We start from the raw sequence: 25235 nt of genomic DNA, 5'->3' as shown, positions 1-25235 counted from the left end.
GATATTTTCTCCTGACTTTGCTAGGCAAACGAATCTCTCCACTGTGGTCTGTTCATTACTTCTGTTGTACATTGATCTTTTCTCTAGGAAGGCACTTATCTCATTGTTACGTCTCATATCCTACACAGGTTCCCCTAATCCAGTCTATAGCAGCCCTGGAATCTAACTGTGCCAGCACATGGTAGACAGGAAATGCATATTTCAAATAGTAACCCTAATTGTATTCATTTTGTGATTTTAGTAGTCTACAACTTTTGATTGAATACAGATTTTAGTCCAAGATCCAAAAGCACAACTGCCATGAATCACAATTAAGAAGTGGACCATGCAAGGGGTTTGATTCATTGAAAAGCAAAACCAGACCGAAAGTTAGCTTGATAGACCATCTTTATGAAAAGAAACTAAAATTTTCAGTTATATCAGAATACTTCAAAGTGATCCACAAACTTTCCTTAAGGTCTCCGAGCCCACCGCCATAGTTGTCAGAACTATCACATCTATGTCATAACGGTGAAGGGACCATCTCTCTCCAAGATCTTCTCCCCTGAGCCTAGCAAGGTACTTTCAGAAAGGACCTGAGTTTAAGGCCTCCTGGCTTCTAGAACACATGGAGGTCTAAGTACAGACCTGTTCTCTTGTTAGTGAAAGCAGTACTCTGTGTAGTGGAGCATTGGGTCTGTGGTTAAGTGCGGCAGAGACGGCTCTTTGTCCCTAACTCTCTACTTCTCCCCTCTTCTCTGTTTATAGGATTTTTAGTCAGATGTGGGTAGCCTGTATTGGTGTCCATGTCCCAGCCTGCCTTGTAGGCAGGTGTGGCTGTGTGATCAGGCATCAGTGTGGTGCGTTATGTTATATGGAGGTCGCTTCCCTCTTTGTTGCCTCTTGACCCTTCTACCCTGTTCTAGGAAACACAAATAATGCCATTTTGGGCCATAGGTTGAGGTCGTGCACAGCAAAGGAACGAGAAAGGTGGAGCCCAGGTCCCTGAGAGCTGGATCCCTTAATCCTGAACAACCCAGACTTCTGCCCGAGACAGAAATAAACTTGTCTTTTGCCACTTATCTGAGGTTTTCTGTCTCCTGTGGCTAGAGTTTTGAATTCCAAATACTATCATATACTTTATGGCTTTGGACAGGGAGTGTTTAGACGGGGGGAGGTAGGAACTGCCAAGAACCATTGTACTTTCTCTGGAGGGGCAGGGATTTGGTTGATTACAGTCTGCTACGATTTAAATGCCAGATTAGTGTTGAGATTCCATAGATCACTTTTGAGGTCTCTTCTAACCCTGAGAGTCAGTGACTTTGAAGTGTTGAGCTTTGCTTTAATAAATTATGGTATTTCATCATTTGTAAGACACACGTTTTCACATTTTAATGTTTCTGATACAAGCATGTGTTTTACAAGACAGCCTCTTAGCTTTGACATGTAATTAGAGCAGAATTTGACATTTGACCTTGGTCCATAGGTATCCTTCACAGTGGCTAGTGTCAGCAGGAAAATGTTGAAGCATGAATACTGGTTTAAAGTGGGCAGGGTCACTACCAGGATAGAGCAGCAGCTGAATAAGTCACTAGTTTTAGGTTCAGGAAAAGGCCCCTTGCAGCTCAAGTTTGTGTTTCTTCGTGAAGCCTGTCTGTAGTCTTACTGGCTTCTCCCAGGGCTCAGCCTCAGAAGAGCTAAGCTGTTGAGGGTTTTAAAAGGAACTAAGACAACAGCCTCATTTGATAAGAGGCTTCTTAATGGAAGGAGAAAACAAGATAAATAGAAAAGGTTCAAAGTAATCCTTTTACATAATTCCTTAATTTTTATCATATGTTCAGAGTTTAAGAAGATAAGTAGTGCTAAAAGGATTATATGAAAGAACAGCCCACTCTTTTCTCAGAGGCAATCATGTTTCTTCCCTCTTCACTATTTCTTTTATTTACTTCCATCTTTTAAATCAAAATATGACTATGAATAATATCTCTGTGATCCAAGTGGTGTGTTATGATGATGTTTCTTTCTTGTACAACTATTTTTTTCTGTTTACTTTTTTTTTTTTTTTAATATCTGGCAGAAACAGCTCACATCCTTCAAAAGCACTCTCAGATTTCTCTCAGTTCAGTTTTTCAATTGGTTAAAACTTCCCAGTATTGATTAGCTCTGTGTGTTTTCCTGGAGACATCCTTGTTGGACCTCTGACTTCCTGCTGCCATCCAGGTGTAGGACACAGCTGTCACCCAGGCATTTCTGGGGATTCCTTTCTCTTTTCTCCTATTGGATTCTCTGTTTCCTAGATAATAATCCTCCTTGGTTTCTTTCCTCACATTGGCAGTGTTCATAGATTCCCAAGAAAGCATGTAGGAGAGGTAAGTGTGATGCTTTCTGTGCCTAAGAACCCCTTTATCCACACTCATGTTTGATTCGTGGTTTGGCAGGATTGGAATTCCAGTTTGAAAATTTCTCTCAGAAATTTGAAGATATCGCTTCACTTGTCTTCTAGCTCTCAGTTTTAATATAGTAAAGTCTGTCATTCTGATACCTGGTCTTTTGTAAGTCCTTTTCTTCGCGTAGGAGTGAAAAGGTGGGCACGACACCAGACTGCTTAGCGTTGCTACCTTCTAACTACATGACCACAGCAAGTTTTTTAACTCTCTGTGCCTCAGTTTCTTCATGTGTGAAATGAGGATAATCGTACTTTATGCCTCTGAATGCTTGTTTGTGGATTGTACAAGAAGTCATGTAAATCGCTTAGAACAGCTCTTTGTGTGTAACAGTTGTATATTGGCTGCTATTCGTCACTATAATCTAGCTTTTCTAAACTGTCATTGACATAACAGTGGTCAAATCTTGTTCATTTACTGTGTAGAACAAACAATGCACCTCTTCAGTCTCAAGGCTTTAGTCTGTCAGCTGTAGGAAGAACTTGTATTATTTCTTTGATTATATTTTATTACAAAATTTTTTCTTTTCCCTTTCTGATAACACTATGAGTTGAATACTGAATCGCCTGGATGAATCCTTAATTTTTTTTAAAAAAAATCCTTTTTCACTTTTGTGCGTGTCTTTTGCTTAAATTTCTGAGCTAGTTTCTTAAACTTTTTCTTCTAAAAATTTTAATTATGGCTTTCACATTAATTTCTGAGCATTCTTATATCCTGCTTATATTTTTTTAAATATCACATTTTTTGCATGAATATGATATATATTTCAGGCTATTAATTACTGATTTTCTAACTTTTCTTCTCTTGCCCGCATTGCCTCAATTTCCTCTGAGAATTTTTTTTTTTCTTATTTGTTTTTCTTTTATATCAGAGAATGTCCTCAAATATTGGGTTGATGCTTGGCTTCCTTTTTAAGGTTGAGCATCTAAAAATCTAAGGAAACTCTGTGTTGGGGGTAGGGTTTACCCCCAGTGGGCGGCATGATAATGTGAGACCTCTAGTGTCAGTTTCTGTAGGTCTTGTCTCTGGACTTTGTTTCTACAAAGAAAGATCCTATCATCGTTTGCATGGGGACTCTAAGCCTGGTGATTATAAGCTTCTTATGGAGCTGAGCCCAGGAAGTGGGCTGGCAGTCCCACCACTCAACTGGAAGAATTTCACTGTTTGCACCCGCATGCCTCACCCGCAGCTTCTTCTGGGTCTGCTAGCTCTAAATTTGGAGTGTGTCACCAGTTTCTTCTAAGATTATATGGCTGTTTCCAGAGTCGGGATAGTTGTCTAAATGTATAGGGTTCAGGTAGGTACCTGGGGGAAGGTGTTTAGTGGATCCTTATAGTGAATTACGAGCCCCCCCCCCCCCCGCCCCCCGCTCCCTTCTGTTGTTTGTGTGTCTAATTCCTGGGTCACTCTGGGCTTCTGCAGCCTGTCCTGCCCTCCACCCTGCGGTATGTTCTCTGAAACCTTGTTTCACCTCCCTGTGCTCTAGTAAGTCAGTTCTGCCTTCAGATATTGAGGTTTGTGATTAAAGTGTCACATAATAGTGAATTTTTGTTGTTCTCATTTTCTTCTATGACTGTGTTAGTTCCTGTTACACAACATAGTGATTCAGTTTTCCTGTACATTTCAAAATGATCACCACAGTAAGTCTAGTTACCATGCAAACACAATAAATCCTAAGGACCCAGGTCACCTATGGATGTTCTTAGATTTCATGGAAAATCAGGGCCTCTATGACTGGCTTAGACCTGTCAGAATTTGCCCCTGAGCTGGGATGGCATCTTTTCCTAAGTTATATGGGGCAAGGTGGACGTCAGTACAAGCTGAGGGTTCTGCTGGCAGGGAAGAAGGGCAGGCTGAATAGCGGGTAAGCACCTACTGTAACTAGTAGTTATAGGCACAGGAGCCCAGGAAAGGCTGGAACAGCAGGAAGAGACCCAGTGGAGGGATGGGACTAGTACGTGGCCTTTGGGATGGGCAGGATTGATGCACTTTCCCATTTCTTCAGAGTCTAATCAAGGATGGTGGTGGTACTCTGTGGACATTGAATTACCAGATTTCTGATCTTGTCCTTAAAATTGCATTGACACTGATAGGATTTGTTTTGGCTAATAGAATGTGCTTTCAGATTTATTGTCTTGACAGCTATGTCAAAGTTGAACTTGTTGACAAAAATTCACTAAATGGGCACCCAATATCAACTAGTCTTTTTTTTTTTTAATTAATTTATTTGTTTATGTATTTTTTGGCTGCGTCGGGTCTTCATTGCTGCACGCGGACTTTCTCTAGTTGCTGCGAGCGGGGGCTACTCTTCGTTGCGGTGCACAGGCTTCTCATTGTGGTGGCTTCTCTTGTTGCAGGGCATGGGCTCTAGGCATGTGGGCTTCAGTAGTTGTGGCGCTCAGGCTCTGTAGTTGTGGCTCGCGGGCTCTAGAGCGCAGGCTCAGTAGTTGTGGCTCACAGGCTCAGTTGCTCCACAGCATGTGGGATCTTCCCGGACCAGGGCTCGAACCCCTGTCGCCTGCATTGGCAGGCAGACTCTTAACCACTGCGCCACCAGGGAAGTCCCTCAACTAGTCTTAAAATGTCTCTAAAGTCACAATTAATTAGATTTTAAATTTTTTTCACAAAGGTAAACTAATGCTAGCATGAAGATCTCTTAATTTATACTATAGGATAACTTTATCATGTGATAATTTATATGAAAATTGATAAGATTTGTGAAAACCAGGAGGCACTTTTTGGTGATATTTTCTTATGTTTGTCATTAGGTAATTTAGGAGCCCTGTGGTGCCTGATTTTGTGAATGTTTTTTATCAAGATAAATATTAACTGATTGTACCCAGAGAGTTGAGACTATACTGTCCTTGTAATAGGTAACCTTGCTGAGTCAAGAAATAAAAATGAAATCAAAAGAAATAGATTTTTAAAATGACGGTAGACGGCAAATGACAGCTAGTGCTGAGCATTTGAGAATGGACTAGTTCAGGGTCAGCACAATGCAGCCTGAAGGCCAAATCTGACCTCTCCCTGTTTTTGTGAGTTTTTTTATTGGGGTGTGGCCACGCTTATTCACTTATATATTGTCTGTGGCTGCTTTTGTTCTACAGCAACTGAGTTGAATAAATGCACCAGAGAGTGTATGGACTGTAATGGCCAACACACTGGCCCTTGACAAAAATAGTTTGCCAACCCTTGTACTAGATTAACGTCTGAAGACTTCTTGGAAGAAGCAAACGCAGTAGGATTTAAGAAAGAAAACAGAACAGGGACGTGCATTATTGTAAACTATTTTTTGATGGGTATAATTTTCTTCCATCAAATGCAAGTACACAGAAATTACCTTTTTTCCTGGCCATTGTTAGATGCTATTAGCTTGGATGTCTGAACATTATCAGTGGGTGAGAAGACAGGGCAAATGGAATCAGCTACCCTATTTGTGTCCCCAGCAATTTGTCGATCATATGTTTTTTTCATATTCAGCAAGTGCTGATTATAACATTTTTTGTTTTGACAAAAGATGACTAAAATGATACAGTTCTTCATGATTACTCCCCTCTTTCCAAGTAGTTACGGTATTATTTAAGAACGTAATTTGCTACCCACCCCCCTCTCCCAAATAAAACCTTAAAAACAGTCAGGTTCAAATATAATTCTAATTTAATTCTTGCTCACTCGAAGTCCAGGATGGGTATTTGATTGGGTGGGCAGTAATCCTCCCAGCAGTGATTCAGGGATGCAGGCTTCTTCCATCTTGTGGTCCCACCATCTTTAACACTTTTCAGCATGTGGCTTCCTTTGCTCATCTGCACAAGCCATGGATAGAAGAGAACATGAAGGATCACACAGGAGTTTTACCGTCCAGGCTTAGAAGTGGTCCATGTAGTGTCTGCTCACATTCTATTGACTAGAATACATGGCATTTCCCTGCAAGAGAGGTAGGGAAATACCGTCTGACTGTGTGCCAGAAAGAAAAAGGAAATGGGTTTCGTGACCAGTCCATCTCTGCCAGTTGCTGGTTATTAAAACCACTTTATGTTTTGAGAACCATCGGATATTGGTGACAGACAGAGGCCCTCGCTTATTTCTCATCTTTTCTTCCTTTGTCTTCCCTAAGAGCTGTGAATCACTGATCTTGGCTGAAATGGAATAATTTGGGTAGAGGAACTCATGGCTGATTTTAGTGAAGGTCCTACCTTAATGCTTTGCACAAGTGTTTCCATTTCTCCCACTCCTGGGCAAATGGTGAGGTTGTGCTTCCCAGCTTTCCTGAGGTTGAGGGTTGTCCTGTGGTCTGCTTTGGTGAAATGTGAGCGGAAGGGAAGGCAGGAGCTTTCAGAGTGAGAGGCCACTTTGCTGTGGTCCTTTCCCAGTGTCCGGTGGTTGTGGAAGTTTTTCCTGAGATGAAGCCTCAGTCAACCTGGATTCCTGGCTGACGGTGGATGTGAGCAGAGCTCCCTTCCAACACCCTGGACATTTGTGTTAAACCATTGACTGACATTCTGGGTTGTTTATTTTTGTAGCAAAACTGACCCCGTCCTGAGGGGTATAGAGCAGGTCCTTATGCTGCATGGTCTTTACCCCTGTAGTGTTGAAGTTTTCGAGCTACCATCATATTTATAATAAAGAGGTAAATCTCTTTCCACTTTTTTTGGCCATCCTGCACTGCTTACGGGATCTTAGTCCCCGACCGGGGGTTGAACCCGCACCCCCTGAGGTGGAAGTGCAGAGTCCTAACCACTGGACCGCCAGGGAATTTCCTCTTTCCATTGTTTCTAATAGTGCTAAGCCTTTGAACTGTTAGTTGCTACCTGGGTAGGCTTCACCTCAAGGTAAAGATACTTTTGGATTAAAACCAAGATCTTTACCTCAAATAATTTTTTTTTCTTCACTGCTACTCATCCTTGAAATGAAGGACTGTTTAAACTTTTGCTGCCTTTACAAGTAGGGAGAGAAACATCTGGAGGGAATCTCATCTTTCTTGTCACTGCCTGTGCACCTGGGGTGCAGCTGTGGGGGAGGACAGCAAGGATAGAGGCCCTGACACCATCTGGGCAACAGAGAGCACGAATTCACTTCCTTTGGATGGGTGAAGAGTCCTTAGAGTCTCCACTGCCCATTAAAGAGAAGAGAGAAGGTATCGTTCTTCTCTATACCTATATCCTGTGGCTGTGGCAAAGGAGATGTGTTGCTCGTATTTAGGGCCCCATGTGCACTGCTGGCTGCATTTCCCATAATTCTGGGGGAAACAGCAGAACTATTGGGCAATACTCATGCTCCAGTATGGGTAACAGTGTCATCGATAGGCTGCCTGGGAACCTAATCATTGTTTATGTGTATGTGTGTTTTCTTAATAATGGAAACTATGTTCTGAATTCCAAACAACCAATCTGTAAAAGGACTTGAATGACGCACTGATTTTCTAGAAGGGAGTCGTACTAGTCTGTAACAAAGCGACACAAACTGGTTGGCTTAAAACAACAGACATTTATTCTCATGGTTCTGAACGCTAGAAATCCGAATTCAAGGTGTCAGCAGGGCCGTGCTTGCTCTGAAGCTTTTGCGGGAGGACGCTTCCTTGCCTCTTCCTAGCTCTGGGTAGCCCTGCTTGTCCATTCAGCATGACTGCAGTCTCTGCCTTTATTTTCACACGGCCACTCACATGGCTGTCTTCTCCCTGGGTCTCCCTGGGTCTCCCTGTGTCTTTACATGGCGTTTCTCTCTTTCTCTGCGTGTTCCTTCTGTTATAAGGACACTAGTCATGTTGAATTAAGGCCCACCCTAATGACTTTAACCTTAACTTGATTACATTTGTGAAGACCCTATTTCCGAATAAAGCCCATTCATAAGTACTGGGCGTGAGGACTTCAACATATCTTTTTGAGACACACAGTTCATCCTGTAACAGGAGTTTAAAAATGGACCCGCTCCAGCATACTAAGTCAGTCATGCTTCCCAGAGAAGTAGAAAATATTCTCCTAAATCATGTGATTTTAAAAAGTGGACTAACTCAACAACAGCAATATCAAAAATACCAATTAAAAAATGGACAAAGGACTTGAATAGACATTTCTCTAGAGAAGATATACAAATGACCAATATGCACGTGAAAAGGTGCTCAAAATTACGAGTCATTAGGCAAATGCAGTGCAATTCAAAGCCACGATATCACTTCACACCCAATAGGATGGCTATTGTATATTAAAAAAAAAAATGAATACAAGTAACAAGCATTGAAGATATAAATCAGAAGTCTGTGCATTGCTGATGAGAATGCGAAATGGTACAGATGTTGTGGAAAACGATTTTATAATTCCTCAAAACAATGAAACATAGGGTTACCATATGATGCAGCAATTCCACTTCGTAGGTACCCAATAGAACTGCAAGCAGGGTCTCAAAGAAGAGATATCTGTACACCATGTTCATAGCAACATTGTCCACAGTAGCCAAAGGGTGGAAGCAACCCAAGTGTCCCATCAGTGGATGCCTGGATAAATAAAATGTGGCCTATAAGTACAACGGAATATTATTCAGCCTTAAAAAGGAAGGGAATTTTGACACATGCTGTAACAGGGATGACTCTTGAAGACATTGTGCTAAGTGAAATAAGCCGGACACAAACAGACAAATACTGTATGATTCTTCTTATATGAGGTCCCTAGAGTAGCCAAATTCATAGTGACAGAGAGTAGAATCGTGGTTGCCAGGGGTGGGAGAGGAGAATGGGGAGTTAGTGTTTAATGGATACAGAATTTCGGTTGGGAAAGATGAAAAAATGCTGGAGCGGGATGGTGGTGATGGTCGCACAGTCCTGTGAGTCTACTTAATGCCAGATAACTGTACAATTAAGAATGATAAATCTTATGCATATTTTACCACAGTTCTAAAAAGTGGACTTTCAGAAGTCAGATTTAAGCTAGGAATTAAAGAAAAATAAAACTATGTAATATTCACTGAAGTGTCCAATAAGTAACACCCCTGTTCTTGATCTGGGTTTTGGACCAATGGAGAAGTATGACAGAGTAAGATAACTGGCCTTTGAGCTATCACATCATCCCTGCTAAAGGCTACTGGGAGGCTGAGTTCCAGCGTGGGAGACAAAGGGGGCTCCTCACAGCCCGCCCCAGAATTCGGTTCTCCTGGTCACGGCCGGGCTGCTGCTGAAGTGTGCTCCCCACAGGCCGACTCACTCTCAGAAGACAGTGGGCAGAGGTCAGCCAAGCCTGCCCTGTCTGCTCTTCCCCATTTCCCAAGACAGATACAGTACTGTACTTCCTCGGGGCAGGATGAAAGTAAAGGGTCAGATTGAAGCCAAGAAGGATAGGCTAATTGAGCTCCCACATGAAAGGAGACATCGGGGACGGCGAACAGCTTCACCCCCGGCATCCCTGCTTCTGGTTCTCGTAACACATTGAACTTAGAAGTTAGCCCATGGTTAACCAGTGCCTCGCTCATACCTTCAGGGGCTGCTCCCCGGTGAAAGCACTGTCCCTTTGGGTACTTTTCTTTTTTAAATAGATTTATTTATTTTTATTTATTTATTTTTGGCTGCGTTGGGTCTTCATTGCTGCGCACGGGCTTTCTCTAGTTGCGGCGAGCGGGGGCTACTCTTCATTGTGGTGCGCGGGCTTCTCATTGCGGTGGCTCTTCTTGTTGCGGAGCACAGGCTCTAGGCATGCGGGCTTCAGTAGTTGTGGCACGCAGGCTCAGTAGTTGTGGCACGCAGGCTCAGTAGTTGTGGCGCACGAGCTTAGTTGCTCTGCAGCATGTGGGATCTTCCCGGACCAGGGCTCAAACCCATGTCCCGTGCATTAGCAGGCTGATTCTTCACCACTGCGCCACTGGGGAAGCCCCCTTTGGGTACTTTTCTAGCACCTCTGGGCAGGTGACAGTTTGAAGGCTCTGACGGGTGCGTTAATTATATTAACTCTGGCCACTCTGTGCCCAGGGCTTAATTTTACTTTCCTCATTGTGATCTCAGATGATATACAGCCATGTTGTCCCACAAAGTACAGTGAGATCCAATGGCAAAGTTAAGTTGCCAGTAACATAGTGGTGCCTAAATATGAATATAAACCTCTACCACTGTCATGTTCCCAGGGGAGAATTGTAGGACTGCCTAACCTTGCAAGTTAAAATCCAAATATGTTAAAGAAGTTACAGTCCAAAATCAAATTCTCTTGGCCCTTTCATACATTCATTAATTCAACAACTGTTTATTAAAAAACCACTCTGTGTACTCTTCCAAGTGTTGGGGATATTTTGGGAAATAAACCAGACCAGAGGGGGGAAAAAAATCCTGCCCTTCTGGAGCTGACTTTCTGCAGACTTCGAGTTAAAAGGCCAGAGTTAAATTTCAATAAGCATCCTTACTGGTATCTTAGTCTGGTCCTGTCAGGCTAGAGTGATCTTGAAACCTAGGCGGAGTTCATGTTCTCTCGGCGGCCACAGTCTGGGCCGCTTCACGGGAAGAGGTGCCATTACTGCAAAATTGTGCTAGTTCAGCAGCCCGTGTGTGAAGAACACACCGGCGGGCACAGAACTATCTTGTTCCCTTTTTTCCCCCCCGCTCTTCCCAAACTACCGCATTTTGAAAACAGCCCAATCCCCTAACCCTGAAATAGTCATGCAGGGCGTGTTATATCTGAGCAATTGTTTCTGAAACAGTTTTTGGTGTTTCCGAAGGTCATCGTGCTGCACCAGGAGAGCCCCGTCTAGGACACACCTTTCCCTCTCTTCTAAGTAGTCATTCTCACGTTTGTGCCATAGAGCTCTTTCTACTGTCTCTTTCTCTGGATTTACTTAAATCTAAGAAGCCTGAGTCTTAGGGAAGACTTACCCCTAGTATTTAATTATCCAATCTAGTGCTCATTGGAAGCACTTTGTTTGGGGGGGGGGGGGTGTGTGACTTGAGACTGTGGAAGAGCCACGTGGATTCCAGCTAACCCCATCCACTTCCCCCCCCTGGTCTTTGAATACAGAGTGGCATTCGGGATAATTTGTCTAGCATTACCCACCAGATCTGTTGTTAATAGTGGAAAGCTGGAAACATTCTAGGAACACAGGAACGCACAGAAACCTTCTGCTTTGCCATTCTAACGCCGTGAATGTATTCCGTAGACCACCGGTGTCTGACAGGGCCTGTCGCGACTCTCTTCCCTGCGGTTGTGGTTGAGCCTCACCCAAGCTGCCGGGCTGTGCCCTCCGAAGCCTCTGCTTCCCGCACACGCCTGCCAGGGGTGGTTCAAGGTGCAGCTGTGTGCCTTGCACAGGGGGGCGGCCTGCTAACAGCCTGCCCTGGTGCCGGGGCTCAGGCGGCTTTGTGTCGGATGTGCGTCCCGGGCCTTGTTTTCCTCAGGTTGCGGACCTGGGCAGCGCCCTTCCGTGGAGACAGTCACCCACCCAAGGACAGCGCTGCTGTGAGCTGGAGTTTCTCACTCAGGTCAAGAGAATGTATGGTCTCAGGCTTAAAGCCTCTCGCCCCGTCTGTGTTATTTTAAAACCAACGTCCCAGCTGAAAAAGGGAGCTGGATCCCGGGATACAGGCGGCGAGCCGCCAGTGCGCTAGAACCTCTGGCCGATGCCCTGAACCTAAGCACGTCCACCTTGGCCGCGGTAGAAGCCGCAGTTACCCCACGTGTGTTTTGTCCCTGCACACTGTACCCCTCGTTTGTTTCTCGTGGTTTGTCGCCTAGTGTAACACATTTGCGGTTTTGAGAGGGCCCAGTAGACGACACCTTGTCTCCGCGACTGCTCTTCAGAGCGGCTGAGCTGGGGGTTACAGTACGCACGGCCTCCTGCAGGGGTTGGCACAGAGCCGCAGCCCAAAGCCCCGTGAGCGTCCTTGGGTTGCCGCAGCAACGGTAGCCCTTCCTGGGGGATTCTGTGGTGCCCCCCCCCCCCCGCCATTCAGCAACTGAAGGTAGATGTCTGGCTCCCAGGGGCCCGGCCTCCTGGACTTTGTTCCAGAGTGTGTCCAACACGTGGTCAGGGTTGGCTGTTGATTCTTGGGTATTATCCTTGCCTTCCTCCTCTCTCTGGTTATGAACCATTTGAGGAATAAGAAACACGGTAAGGTGGATAGATGATTATAGACGAATTATAATTACAGACTATAATTATAGAATTTCATCTGTGATTATAGATTAGTTACAGATGAAAGTGAGTTTGAGGGACAGAACTGCGTTTGAGAGACACTTCCCCCGGGTCACTAGGCGCAGATGACAGGGCAGGCCTCCCACCCTCACTGCCCCCTTTCCACTGTAGGGGCGGGGCCTGTTCCTGGTAGGGGTGGGGAACAGAAGAGAGCTTGTGTTCTCTGTGGGCAGCGGGGCTGGGGCTAGGGTGAAGAGAGTGAGGCCAGCAAAACCTTAGTGCTTTAAATGTTGTTTATCTCGATCGCTATTTTTAAAAATCAGAATTCATGTTAAAAAATCCACGATGAATAAAATCTCAAAAATTTAAAGGAAAGACAGTGTCAGTGTTACTGACTTTTCCCTTGCCTCAGGCTCCGGGGGGACTGTTACTGAGACAGTCTTATATTTAGTGTCCACGGCAGATGGTACCCTCACCTCATCCTAGTTCTTGCCCAGCTAGTTCTTCCTGAATTTACAGAATCCAGTTAAGTCACTCTCTTGCTTCTGGATGGAGTGAGTGAAAGGACAGAAAAAGGGCAGGAATGTTACACTCACTGAACTCCCTCCACATGGAAGGAATAAACTCAAGTAGGATTTAGAAGCAACATTTTCCACGACTATAAAAATTTTTCAGTTATTTTCCATAGAGGGAGTATTAGCTATCTGAGAGGAAAGTGCAAAAGCATAAATTAAGGCTTCAAAAGTAAGGGACGTCCGTTTCCAGTTAGAGAACATATTATAAAGTTGGATGTGAGGGTAACTAGCTCTGACAGTACAGTTATTCTGTTGATCTGGTTGGCCAGGTGGGCGATCTTTTCCCAGAGCTCCCTGCTACATCCTTGCTACTCCAGGGATGGTCCATGGGCCAAAAGCTTCACCATCACCAGGGAGCTGGATAGAAATGCAGAATCTCAGGCCCCACCCATGACCGACTGACTCAATCTGCATTTTTTCAGAAGCAGCCAGTTGATTTGTACTTGTTTTGTAAATTATTTAAAGTTCAACTTTGTTGTGGAACGTCCGTAGCCTTCATTTATAAATTCATTAAACCGATTCTAGATTTCCCCCTACTTAAATGGCTTCACTGGAAATCGTTATGCTCTTAGGAAACCAACGACTAGGTATGCTTGTACCAGTACTTTGTTCCTAGGTGTAAGATGTACTTTACTAAGCTCAGTGCTTGAGGAAGTTGAGTTTGTCAAAAGGTAGGTTGCAGGAGCTAATTTAGGGCTTTAACCCTGAATTGTGAAAAAAGTAATATGATGAGGCTTAGGGGTAAAATTATTAGCCACCTTGAATGGTTTTAACAGGAGGTAGAGCTTTATGAATTTATTAGTCACACATGCAGGTGACTTTTTGTTCAACTGCTTTGTTTTTGACTTTAGAATAAAATTTGTAGTTTAGGTATTGTGCATGTGTCTTTTTGTTTTACAGTACATTGAAGATTAGGTAATATTTTGGGTTTTAAAGCCTCGAGAGCTGAACTACAGTTGTGGTTAGTGAGTTCTTAAAAACTTAAGACGACTGACATGATTCTGTGATTTAAAGCTGTAAGTCATGATTGTATTAAACAACTGGTATGCCATATATTGACATAAATAAGGAGTAAAATTAAAGTTGTTTATGGCTTCAGAGAAATGTGACTTGTGGAAACAAATTCTTTTATTTCATAATTATCATATGGGATAGCAAGTTTAGCTGTGTTAAGTTCAAATTATTGGGTTAGACATTACATGTAATAGGAAGATGTGGAAAATACCTACTGATGTGTAAGCCTCTACTGGGTTTATAGTTCAGTTGACAAATAAGGCACATAACTATTGTATAATCTAACAGTAAGCTGCCATTAGCAACTAATTTGGTCCAGCCATGGAGTTTATTTCTTAGAAGTGGTTTCCTCATTTGTAAAATGAGGAAATTTGAATTGGATCTCTAAAATGTCTTTCAGTATTAATGACAATGTTAATGAATTCAATTATATGATAATGGATTTTTATCTGTGGGAACAACCATTCTTCTTAAGCTAAGATTTAGAAACTAACCTTATTTTTTCCCAAAGGTGTTGAAATAGCTCAAATCTTGCACTAGTAGTGCTTTTCATTGACCATTTCTTTTAGTACATATCTATCCATTTTTAACCTTAGAAATCATTATTGAAATACATATTCTGCTAATCTTTTTATTCAAGAGGAGCTACCCTCTCATATTCCCAAATCTTAATAAGTAGGGATATTTTTCTCTCTTGTACAAATTGTTCTCTGAAAAAGATCTCTTTATTTTCCCAAATGGCTCTCTTAAAAAGGAAATTTAATCATTCTACTTTGTTCTGATAGATGATGCTACTGAACGACAACTTAAGAAATTAACCCTTTGGGTGAGAATGATTTAGTCCAACCTTCTCTCTTTTTCTCTTCTTTAAACATCTTTGATTTTTTTTTTAATAATTTATTTTTATTATTTATTTATTTATTTTTGGCTGTGTTGGGTCTTCATTGCTGTGTGCTGGCTTTGTCTAGTTGCGGTGAGCGGGTGCTACTCTTCGTGCGGTGCGCGGGCTTCTCATTGCGGTGGCTTCTCTTGTTGCCGAGCACAGGCTCTAGGCGCGTGGGCTTCAGTAGTTGTGGCACACGGGCTAGTTGCTCCGCGGCATGTGGGATCTTCCCGGACCAGGGCTCAAACCCGTGTCCCCTGCATTGGCAGGTGGATTCTTAACCACCGGACCACCAGGGAAGTCCAACATCTTTGATTTTGCTTTAGTAAAAAACGTTCCCAAGATAGTAACTTTGAAGGCTTTACAAATTACATTGTAATCGTAGAAATATAAAGACATTGCGTCATGGGTCAGGTGAGATTAAGTCAAAGAATATGAGTCTAGCATGTGGTAGAAATTTAGGTACTATTCTTATATCAGGAAAGGAGTGAGATTGGCCGTAAGACAGCAAGGCTAAATTTTAATTTTTTTTTTTTTTTTTTTTTTTATAACCCTGTCAGAGTTTTTGAGAGCCTTGACTCAACTCTGTAATTTCTTTTTTTTTTTTTTTTTTTTTTAAGATTGATTGATTGATTGATTGATTGCTTGCTATGTTGGGTCTTTGTTCCTGTGCTAGGGCTTTCTCTAGTTGCGGCAAGCGGGGTCCACTCTTCATCGCTGTGCGCGGGCCTCTCACTATCGTGGCCTCTCTTGTTGTGGAGCACAGGCTCCAGACGCGCAGGCTCAGTAGTTGTGGCTCACGGGCCTAGTTGCTCCGCGGCATGTGGGATCTTCCCAGACCAGGGCTCGAACCCGTGTCCCCTGCATTGGCAGGCAGATTCTCAACCACTGCGCCACCAGGGAAGCCCAATTTTAATTTTTTTGACAGAATTCCTGAGGGAAGGCTGGTCATCCCTTTCCTGCCCATGGCTTTATGTCTGTAGTAATGAGATGGAGACTTGAAGCTATTTTTTTTTCCTTAGTGAATGTTGAGGTTGATCTTCCAACTAATCCTGGAACTGATAAGCTTAACTTCAGAATTTGGTATCCAAATCTCTGTACCTCTAATTCTTTACTCTTATCTACAAAAGTAGAAAAGACTTCAGTAAATTTATTTCATACCAAAATTCTCCTAAAGTATTTCTTCAGAATACATTTTTTTGTGTGGGTTTTTTTTTTTTTTTTTTTTTGGCCGAGCTGCGTGGCTTGCAGGATCTTAGGACCCGGACCAGGGATTGAACCCTGGGGCCCGGCAGTGAAAGCTCCAAGTCCTAACCACTGGACTGCTAGGGAACTCCCTGTGGTATTATTATTATTTTTTTTGATAGCTTTGCTCATCGAGTTTGGGATTTTTTTTTCTTGGATGTGTGAATTAAAAAAAATTATAAATCCAAGTGTGCTAAGCAGTCATGTGAAGGCTGATGGTTTCTTTACTTTCCTATCACTCTTTGTAATCTACTGAATTATTTTTAATTTTTTTTTTAATATTTATTTTTATTTATTTGGCTGCATCGGGCCTTAGTTGCAGCACACGGGATCTTTAGTTGTGGTGTGCGGGCTTAGTTTGCCCCGTGGCATGTGGGATCTTAGTTCCCGGACCAGGGGTCGAACCCGCATCCCCTGCGTTGGAAGGGGGATTCTTAACTGGACCACCAGGGAAGTCCCAATCTACTGACTTATAAATCTAAAACATTTAACCTTAACTTTAGTGGAATTTCACAGTTGTTAGAAATGTTTTTGTATTACAGTAGCTTGGGAAAGTTCTTGGGAGACAATGCTGAACAAAATGCACAAGCTTTAAAAGAAAACTCAGGTTATATACGTTTATTAATACATACATTGTTAATAATCCTGCCTTTTTATTCTATTAATGATTTGACAGACTATATTAAGAGCCTTCAAAAATCATCATTTGACTCAGTAATGCTTTTATTTCCAGGAAGTTTTTCCAAAGGCAACAATCAGAGGTAGTCAAAGATTGCAAAGATATTTAGTGCAGTGCTGTTTATAAATAAATAATATTTAATAATAAATCTAGAAACAACCTAAACATAGAAGGACATGGAACTGGTGGTATAAATTATCCTATTATACATTTATTTAAAAAATAACTTGAGATGCTTTGACATACAAACAATTTTCTTTACTTTTTTTCAGTTTTTTAAAAATCATATTTTGTATACTTTGAAAGAGGGAGCTCAGGAAGTAAAGCGCCATCAATTGAATTTAATGACTCTCTTTATACAGGCAAACAACTTCTACGATTATGTTAAATGCGCCTGTTTGCAGTGCTCCTGTCTGCTTATACCAGAATCTCGTAAATGAGTATTGGACTTATGGAAACATAAAGGTGTAGCATATCTCGTGCTCTGTGAAATTATACCCCCCCCCACATAACTCTAAAAAATGAATAAATGGACTTCCTGATTTAAACATTTAGCTCTAACCTGTTTTATACCCGAGAATTAAAAATATAATTTGTGTTTCATAAAAACTTTTATTAAGGTGCTAGCCAAAATCTGTTATTTCAGTGATTTCTTTTTTTTTTTTTTTTTTTTTTTAGTGTATAGGAATGCAAGAGATTTCTGTGCATTAATTTTGTATCCTGCAACTTTACCATATTCATTAATTAGCTGTAGCAGTTTTCTGGTGGCATCTTTAGGATTCTCTATGTATAGTATCATGTCATCCGCAAACAGTGACAGTTTTACTTCTTCTTTTCCAATTTGTATTCCTTTTATTTCTTTTTCTTCTCTGATTGCCGTGGCTAGGACTTCCAAAACTATGTTGAATAATAGTGGTGAGAGTGGACATCCTTGTCTCGTTCCTGATCTTAGAGGAAATGCTTTCAGTTTTTCACCATTGAGAATGATGTTTGCTGTGGGTTTGTCATATATGGCCTTTATTATGTTGAGGTAGGTTCCCTCTGTGCCCACTTTCTGGAGAGTTTTTATCAGAAATGGGTGTTGAATTTTGTCAAAAGCTTTTTCTGCATCTATTGAGATGATCATATGGTTTTTATTCTTCAATTTGTTAATATGGTGTATCACATTGATTGATTTGTGTATATTGAAGAATCCTTGCATCCCTGGGATAAATCCCACTTGATCATGGTGTATGATCCTTTTAATGTGTTGTTGGATTCTGTTTGCTAGTATTTTGTTGAGGATTTTTGCATCTATATTCATCAGTGATATTGGTCTGTAATTTTCTTTTTTTGTAGTGTCTTTGTCTGGTTTTGGTATCAGGGTGATGGTGGCCTCATAGAATGAGTTTGGGAGTGTTCCTTCGTCTGCAATTTTTTGGAAGAGTTTGAGAAGGATGGGTGTTAGCTCTTCTCTAAATGTTTGATAGAATTCACCTGTGAAGCCATCTGGTCCTGGACTTTTGTTTGTTGGAAGATTTTTAATCACAGTTTCAATTTCATTACTTGTGATTGGTCTGTTCATATTTTCTATTTCTTCCTGGTTCAGTCTTGGAAGGTTATACCTTTCTAAGAATTTGTCCATTTCTTCCAGGTTGTCCATTTTATTGGCATAAAGTTGCTTGTAGTAGTCTCTTAGGATGCTTTGTATTTCTGCAGTGTCTGTTGTAACTTCTCCTTTTTCATTTCTGATTTTATTGATTTGAGTCCTCTCCCTCTTTTTCTTGATGAGTCTGGCTAATGGCTTATCAATTTTGTTTATCTTCTCAAAGAACCAACTTTTAGTTTTATTGATCTTTGCTATTGTTTTCTTTGTTTCTATTTCATTTATTTCTGCTCTGATCTTTATGATTTCTTTCCTTCTGCTAACTTTGGGTTTTGTTTGTTCTTCTTTCTCTAGTTTCTTTAAGTGTAAGGTTAGATTGTTTACTTGAGCTTTTTCTTGTTTCTTTAGGTAGGCTTGTATAGCTATAAACTTCCCTCTTAGAACTGCTTTTGCTGCATCCCATAGGTTTTGGGTCGTCGTGTTTTCATTGTCATTTGTCTCTAGGTATTTTTTGATTTCCTCTTTGATTTCTTCAGTGATCTCTTGGTTATTTAGTAACGTATTGTTTAGCCTCCATGTGTTTGTCCTTTTTACGTTTTTTTCCCTGTAATTCATTTCTAATCTCATAGCGTTGTGGTCAGAAAAGATGCTTGATATGATTTCAATTTTCTTAAATTTACTGAGGCTTGATTTGTGACCCAAGATGTGATCTATCTTGGAGAATGTTCCGTGCGCACTTGAGAAGAACGTGTAATCTGCTGTTTTTGGATGGAATGTCCGATATATATCAATTAAATCTATCTGGTCTATTGTGTCATTTAAAGCTTCTGTTTCCTTATTTATTTTCATTTTGGATGATCTGTCCATTGGTGTAAGTGAGGTGTTAAAGTCCCCCACTATTATTGTGTTACTGTCGATTTCCTCTTTTATAGCTGTTAGCAGTTGCCTTATGTATTGAGGTGCTCCTATGTTGGGTGCATATATATTTATAATTGTTATATCTTCTTCTTGGATTGATCCCTGGATCATTATGTAGTGTCCTTCCTTGTCTCTTGTAACATTCTTTATTTTAAAGTCTATTTTATCTGATATGAGTATAGCTACTCCAGCTTTCTTTTGATTTCCATTTGCATGGAATATCTTTTTCCATCCCCTCACTTTCAGTCTGTATGTGTCCCTAGGTCTAAAGTGGGTCTCTTGTAGACAGCATATATATGGGTCTTGTTTTTGTATCCATTCAGCCAGTCTATGTCTTTTGGTTGGGGCATTTAATCCATTCACGTTTAAGGTAATAATCGATATGTATGTTCCTATGACCATTTTCTTAATTGTTTTGGGGTTGTTTTTGTAGGTCCTTTTCTTCTCTTGTGTTTCCCACTTAGAGAAGTTCCTTTAGCATTTGTTGTAGAGCTGGTTTGGTGGTGCTGAATTCTCTTAGCTTTTGCTTGTCTGTAAAGCTTTTGATTTCTCCCTCAAATCTAAATGAGATCCTTGCCGGGTAGAGTAATCTTGGTTGTAGGTTCTTCCCTTTCATCACTTTAAGTATATCATGCCACTCCCTTCTGGCTTGCAGAGTTTCTGCTGAGAAATCAGCTGTTAACCTTATGGGAGTTCCCTTGTATGTTATTTGTTGTTTTTCCCTTGCTGCTTTCAATAATTTTTCTTTGTCTTTAATTTTTGCCACTTTGATTACTATGTGTCTCGGCGTGTTTCTCCTTGGGTTTATCCTGTATGGGACTCTCTGCGCTTCCTGGACTTGGGTGGCTATTTCCTTTCCCATGTTAGGGAAGTTTTCGACTATAATCTCTTCAAATATTTTCTCTGGTCCTTTCTCTCTCTCTTCTCCTTCTGGGACCCCTATAATGCGAATGTTGTTGCGTTTAATGTTGTCCCAGAGGTCTCTTAGGCTGTCTTCATTTCTTTTCATTCTTTTTTCTTTAGTCTGTTCCGCAGCAGTGAATTCCATCATTCTGTCTTCCAGGTCACTTATCCGTTCTTCTGCCTCAGTTATTCTGCTATTGATTCCTTCTAGTGTAGTTTTCATTTCAGTTATTGTATTGGTCATCTCTGTTTGTTTGTTCTTTAATTCTTCTAGGTCTTTGTTAATCATTTCTTGCATCTTCTCAATCTTTGCCTCCATTCTTATTCCGAGGTCCTGGATCATCTTCACTATCATTATTCTGAATTCTTTTTCTGGAAGGTTGCCTATCTCCACTTCATTTAGTTGTTTTTCTGGGGTTTTTTCTTGTTCCTTCATCTGGTACATAGCCCTCTGCCTTTTCATCTTCTCTATCTTTCTGTAACTGTGGTTTTTGGTCCACAGGCTGCAGGATTATAGTTTTTCTTGCTTCTGTTGTCTGCCCTCTGGTTATTTCAGTGATTTCTTTATTACCTAAAGAGCTATGGTGGGGAAAAAGAGACTAATTTAAATTTTCTACCAGCATATAAATCCTATAGCACTTATTTTGGGATCAGAATCTCTTGTATGCGTGTGCCTGCGTGCTGTTGACATAAACATTGCAGCCTTTCTTCTTGCCCCTGGTACAAGCTGGTTTCAGGATGCATGGCTGGAAGTCCAGAGCACTGTTAGCAAAGATACTGATCCTTTGAGTTCTTCCATCGTTCCTATTCTCCTCATTGTATTTAGGTCACTGAAGTATGTTTGAATACAGAGAAAAGATTGCAAAATAGAAAAATGAGATCTACTCTTAACTTACAAATTTCTAGGTTACAGAATGTCATTTTTTTCCTCATGGATATTTTATTTCTTCAGAACAGAACCATGATACCTGGTTGACATTAAATACCAAGATTAGAAAGTCAGTTCAAGCGAATGTATATCTATATGAGGTATTTGCAGTCCTAGCTTGAATATTTGGGCCTTTCTTAAGCACTTCAGTATAATCAAAAGCATAATAAAATTTTAGTTTTTTGCAAAAATCCTTGGATTTGAAAGCTTTCATGGGTTGTTTTTAATGATTTTTTAAAAGTGTACAATTCAATAATTTTAGTATATTTATAGCTCTGTGCAACCATCACTATAATCATAACCCTTAGAGCATTTTTATTACCCTCAAAATAAACACATTCCAATCAGCAGCCACTCCTCACTCCCTTCCCTCGCACCCCTTCTCAGCCCTAGAGAACCACTCATCTACTTTCTATAGATTTGCCTATTCTGGACATTTCATGTAAATAGTATCCCATAATATGTAGTCTTTTGTGAGTGGCTTCTTTTACTTATATATTTTTTTACTTTTGCTCATAATATTCTTTTATTTATATTTTAAGTCATAACATTGTATCCATGTTGTAGCATGCATCAATACTCCATTTGTTTCTCTTGCTGAAAAATATATTCCGTTGTATGGGTACACAACATTTTGTTATCTGTTTACCAGTTAATGGACATTTGGGTTGCTTCCACTTTTGAGCTGTTATGAATAATGCTTCTATTACACATCACGTACACTTTTTTTTTTCTTGGTGACCCGTAGGGAGACTGAACCATGTACATTTGTGTACAAGTTTTTGGATGTATTCCTTTCGTTTTAGTAGATACCTAAGAGGAGAATTGTTGTGTCGTACAGGAACTGTGTTCAACATTTTTAGGTACTTTCAATAGAATACCACTTTAACTATGAAGAAGCAACAGCTTTTCTTTTTTTCAACTTTGAAATGGAGTGGGTTTGAGAAAGGCAATGAAAACGGGAAAGAGAAACGCTAGTGCCCTAAATCTTCATTGATCTTTAGCTTATGTGCTGTGCCTGCTTAATCTGTCTGGAAGTCATTCTTCATGGAAACAATAGGGGACTCTTCTGAAAATAAAAAGGGCATTATTTCTAATTATGTTGGGACAACAGGCATAAATTGGGACCGTCCTAGGCAAATTAGGACCAAAAGTCACTCTGTCAACCAAAAAGAAGGAAAGGCTATTGTCAGATTTGGTTTCCTTCTCTATTATGGTGAGTAAGGGCAGAGGCATCTCAGATGGGAGGGGGCAGTTTTAGCAGCCCATTCTGCCCATTTCCTCAAATGAAAAAGTATGTTTGAAAAGAGGGTGATTCTTTAGCTAATATCTTAGTCACCCCTGTCCATAGTTGTAGGTTCTTTAAATGTAAAAAGAAAGCAATTGAAATTAATCAAGTGATGACTTGTTAATTTTCTAATATTTACTTGAGTGAAACATTTTATTTCTTCCAGGGAACAACAAATCATTTCAAGTTCAAGACATCTTAGACTAAGAAACTTTCAACTGTGCTGAAAAACTTAGGAGATGGACAAATTTTCCTTCCCTCTCATTTGAAAGGTTTTAAAGAAGAAATAAAATGGCAGAGGTTTAAAGTTAATATTTCAGGATGAATGATGATAATTCAGATGACAAGACAGAAGAGGAACTGCAGTCCTTATTTATCAGTGATAAAAATGGAAACACATACGCATACAACCAAAAATCACCATGTACCCAAAACTCTTCAACCAATAATGTGAGTTGGAATTCTGCCAACCCAGATGACATGGTGGTTGATTATGAAACCAACTCTGCTGTGGTCATTGGTGAAAATATTTCTTTAAACCCTCAGTGTGTTGAAGTACTTGAACACCAAAAGTCTTCAAGTGATTTTGTTAGTAAGGAGATGTTAGATATGCACAAGGATTCCACATGTCTGTCTTTTGCACATGTTGTAAATACAGAGGAACCCAAAGATTTGCATAGCAGTTGTCATTCCCTAGAATCATTTCAGGACCAGAGCGTTGCGACATCTCTACCTTTTGTGTGGAATCCTAATGATGATGATTTGAACTGTACAGAAAACCCTACTGCCTTGGCGCTAAACCAGACATTTGACATGAAAGTGGATAATTGTAACTGTACCTTCATAACACATGACACCACCAGAAAGAGTCAGTCTTTGCCTACCGCTGCAAGCCTGCAGCCAACCAGCGTGAGAAGTAGAAATACATCTTCATCCTGTTCCATTCCTCCATCTTCCCATTCTGATAAGATATATGTGAGAGAAATGAGTTATGATAGAGACAGCTTCGAAAACCCTCAAGCTACAGCATCACAGGCCCAAGACACAACTTACACAGCGTTTTCTGACATGGTGATGCAAACTGATGTTGTTCTTCCAGATACTGCAAATCACTGTCACTGTTCTTCGGGAAAGGTCACCAGTGAGTACCCAGATGGGGCACAGCAAAGATTAGGCGGAGAAAAGGAGATACAAGCTCTAACACCAGTTTCTCATGGTATGGACGTTCCCAATGGGTCTGTATTACAAGAGTTCTTTTGTTCGTCTAAAGATGAACCAAATAGTGAGAGACATTCACAGAGCTCATATGGGCAAAAGGAAGTGGGCCAAAATGTAAGAGAAACAGTGTCCAATTGTCTTATAGATGATGAATGCCCTTTACTGGTGCCAGCTTTTGATAAAAGCAAAACCCAAGTGCTGGACCCAGAACATCAAGTCACTGTGGCTAAAGACACACCAGTTGCCTCTAATGAAAAGGATTTGGGAACCCGAAATCATACCGTAGAATTGATACCGAATAGCCCGCCAGGACAAAAGGTGGCTTCATCATTTGAACTGACTTGGGATGCAGATGATATGGTCATTAGTACAAATAACATAGTTTGCATGTCCACGCCAGTCCTAGAACCCACAAACGCAACCTTTTCTATCTCACCTATTGAAGGGACGGAGAAATGGAGTAAAGTGCAGAAGAGTAATCGAGAGCTTAGACGTTTACCAAACTTGAAGGGGGCACCGATGAACACGTCTAAACCTAATCTAGGAAAATCAACCACCAAAACGAATAGCCCCCTAGGCAGCAAAGTTAGAAAAACTGAAATTATAAATTACCCAAGACCAAACTTCAAGAATGTCAAAGCAAAAGTTGTATCCAGACCAGTGCTACAGTCCAAGGACCCTGCTCTATCAAAGGCTGCACCCCGACCTCAGTTAACTGGGGCCTCATCACCCTCATCCGTGTCTTCCTCAAGACCGTTGACAGCTTTGAGAAAAACACCAACATCTGACTTGAATGCAGACACAAAAGCAGAAATCCTAATTAACAAGACACATAAGCAGCAATTTAATAAACTCATTACGAGCCAGGCTGTGCATGTTACAACTCACTCTAAAAATGCTTCACACAAAGTTCTAAGAACAACATCTGCCATGAAATCGAATCAGGAAGATGTTGACAAAGCAAGTTCTTCCAATTCAGCGTGTGAGACTGGGTCCGTGGCTGCAGTTTTTCAGAAGATCAAAGGTGAACTCCCTATTAAAGTGGAAAGCACAGAATGTTTGCAAATGTCCTATACTTCCAACATCGATAGGATTAGCCCTGAAAACAAGGGTGAAAAAGAAAATGGAACACTGATGGCAAAACAAGAGCTAAAAAAGGAAATTATGAATGAGACCTTTGACTATGGTTCTTTGTTTTTGGTAAGTGAAATTTTTGCCCGCTTCAGGAAATGGTGGTGGAAACGGAGAGATGTATTAGCAATTGCTTATCCACCGATAGTCAATAATATTGCTGAACTAGGTGTGCAGATTTGCTTTCAGGTATTGCTGTGTTATTCAGTAATTCTTTGTCTTGTCAGTCAGTACATTTTAGAGTGTTAATTGGTTACCTGCATGTTGGGGAAAAAAAAACAAACCCCTCAAGTCCAGTATTTTGTATTGAGTATCAACATTCCTTTTAATGGTAAGCTGAAAGAACAGGT

The 25235-nt window shown here is 40.9% G+C and overlaps 1 protein-coding gene across 1 annotated transcript in view; it reads left to right on the top strand.

The window, feature by feature from the left end:
• MTUS1 (microtubule associated scaffold protein 1) overlaps positions 1–25235 on the top strand; it is a 161293-nt gene that overhangs the window by 34988 nt on the left and 101070 nt on the right. Inside the window, 1 exon segment of the mRNA XM_082374787.1 lies at positions 22703–24954. Coding sequence (XP_082230913.1) covers positions 22858–24954 — 2097 coding nt within the window. The 5' untranslated portion in view covers positions 22703–22857.

The sequence above is a fragment of the Balaenoptera borealis genome, assembly GCF_965194805.1.
Source record: "Balaenoptera borealis genome assembly, chromosome: 21".
Lineage (NCBI taxonomy): Eukaryota > Metazoa > Chordata > Mammalia > Artiodactyla > Balaenopteridae > Balaenoptera > Balaenoptera borealis.
This window is presented reverse-complemented; position numbering and strand designations above follow the sequence as displayed.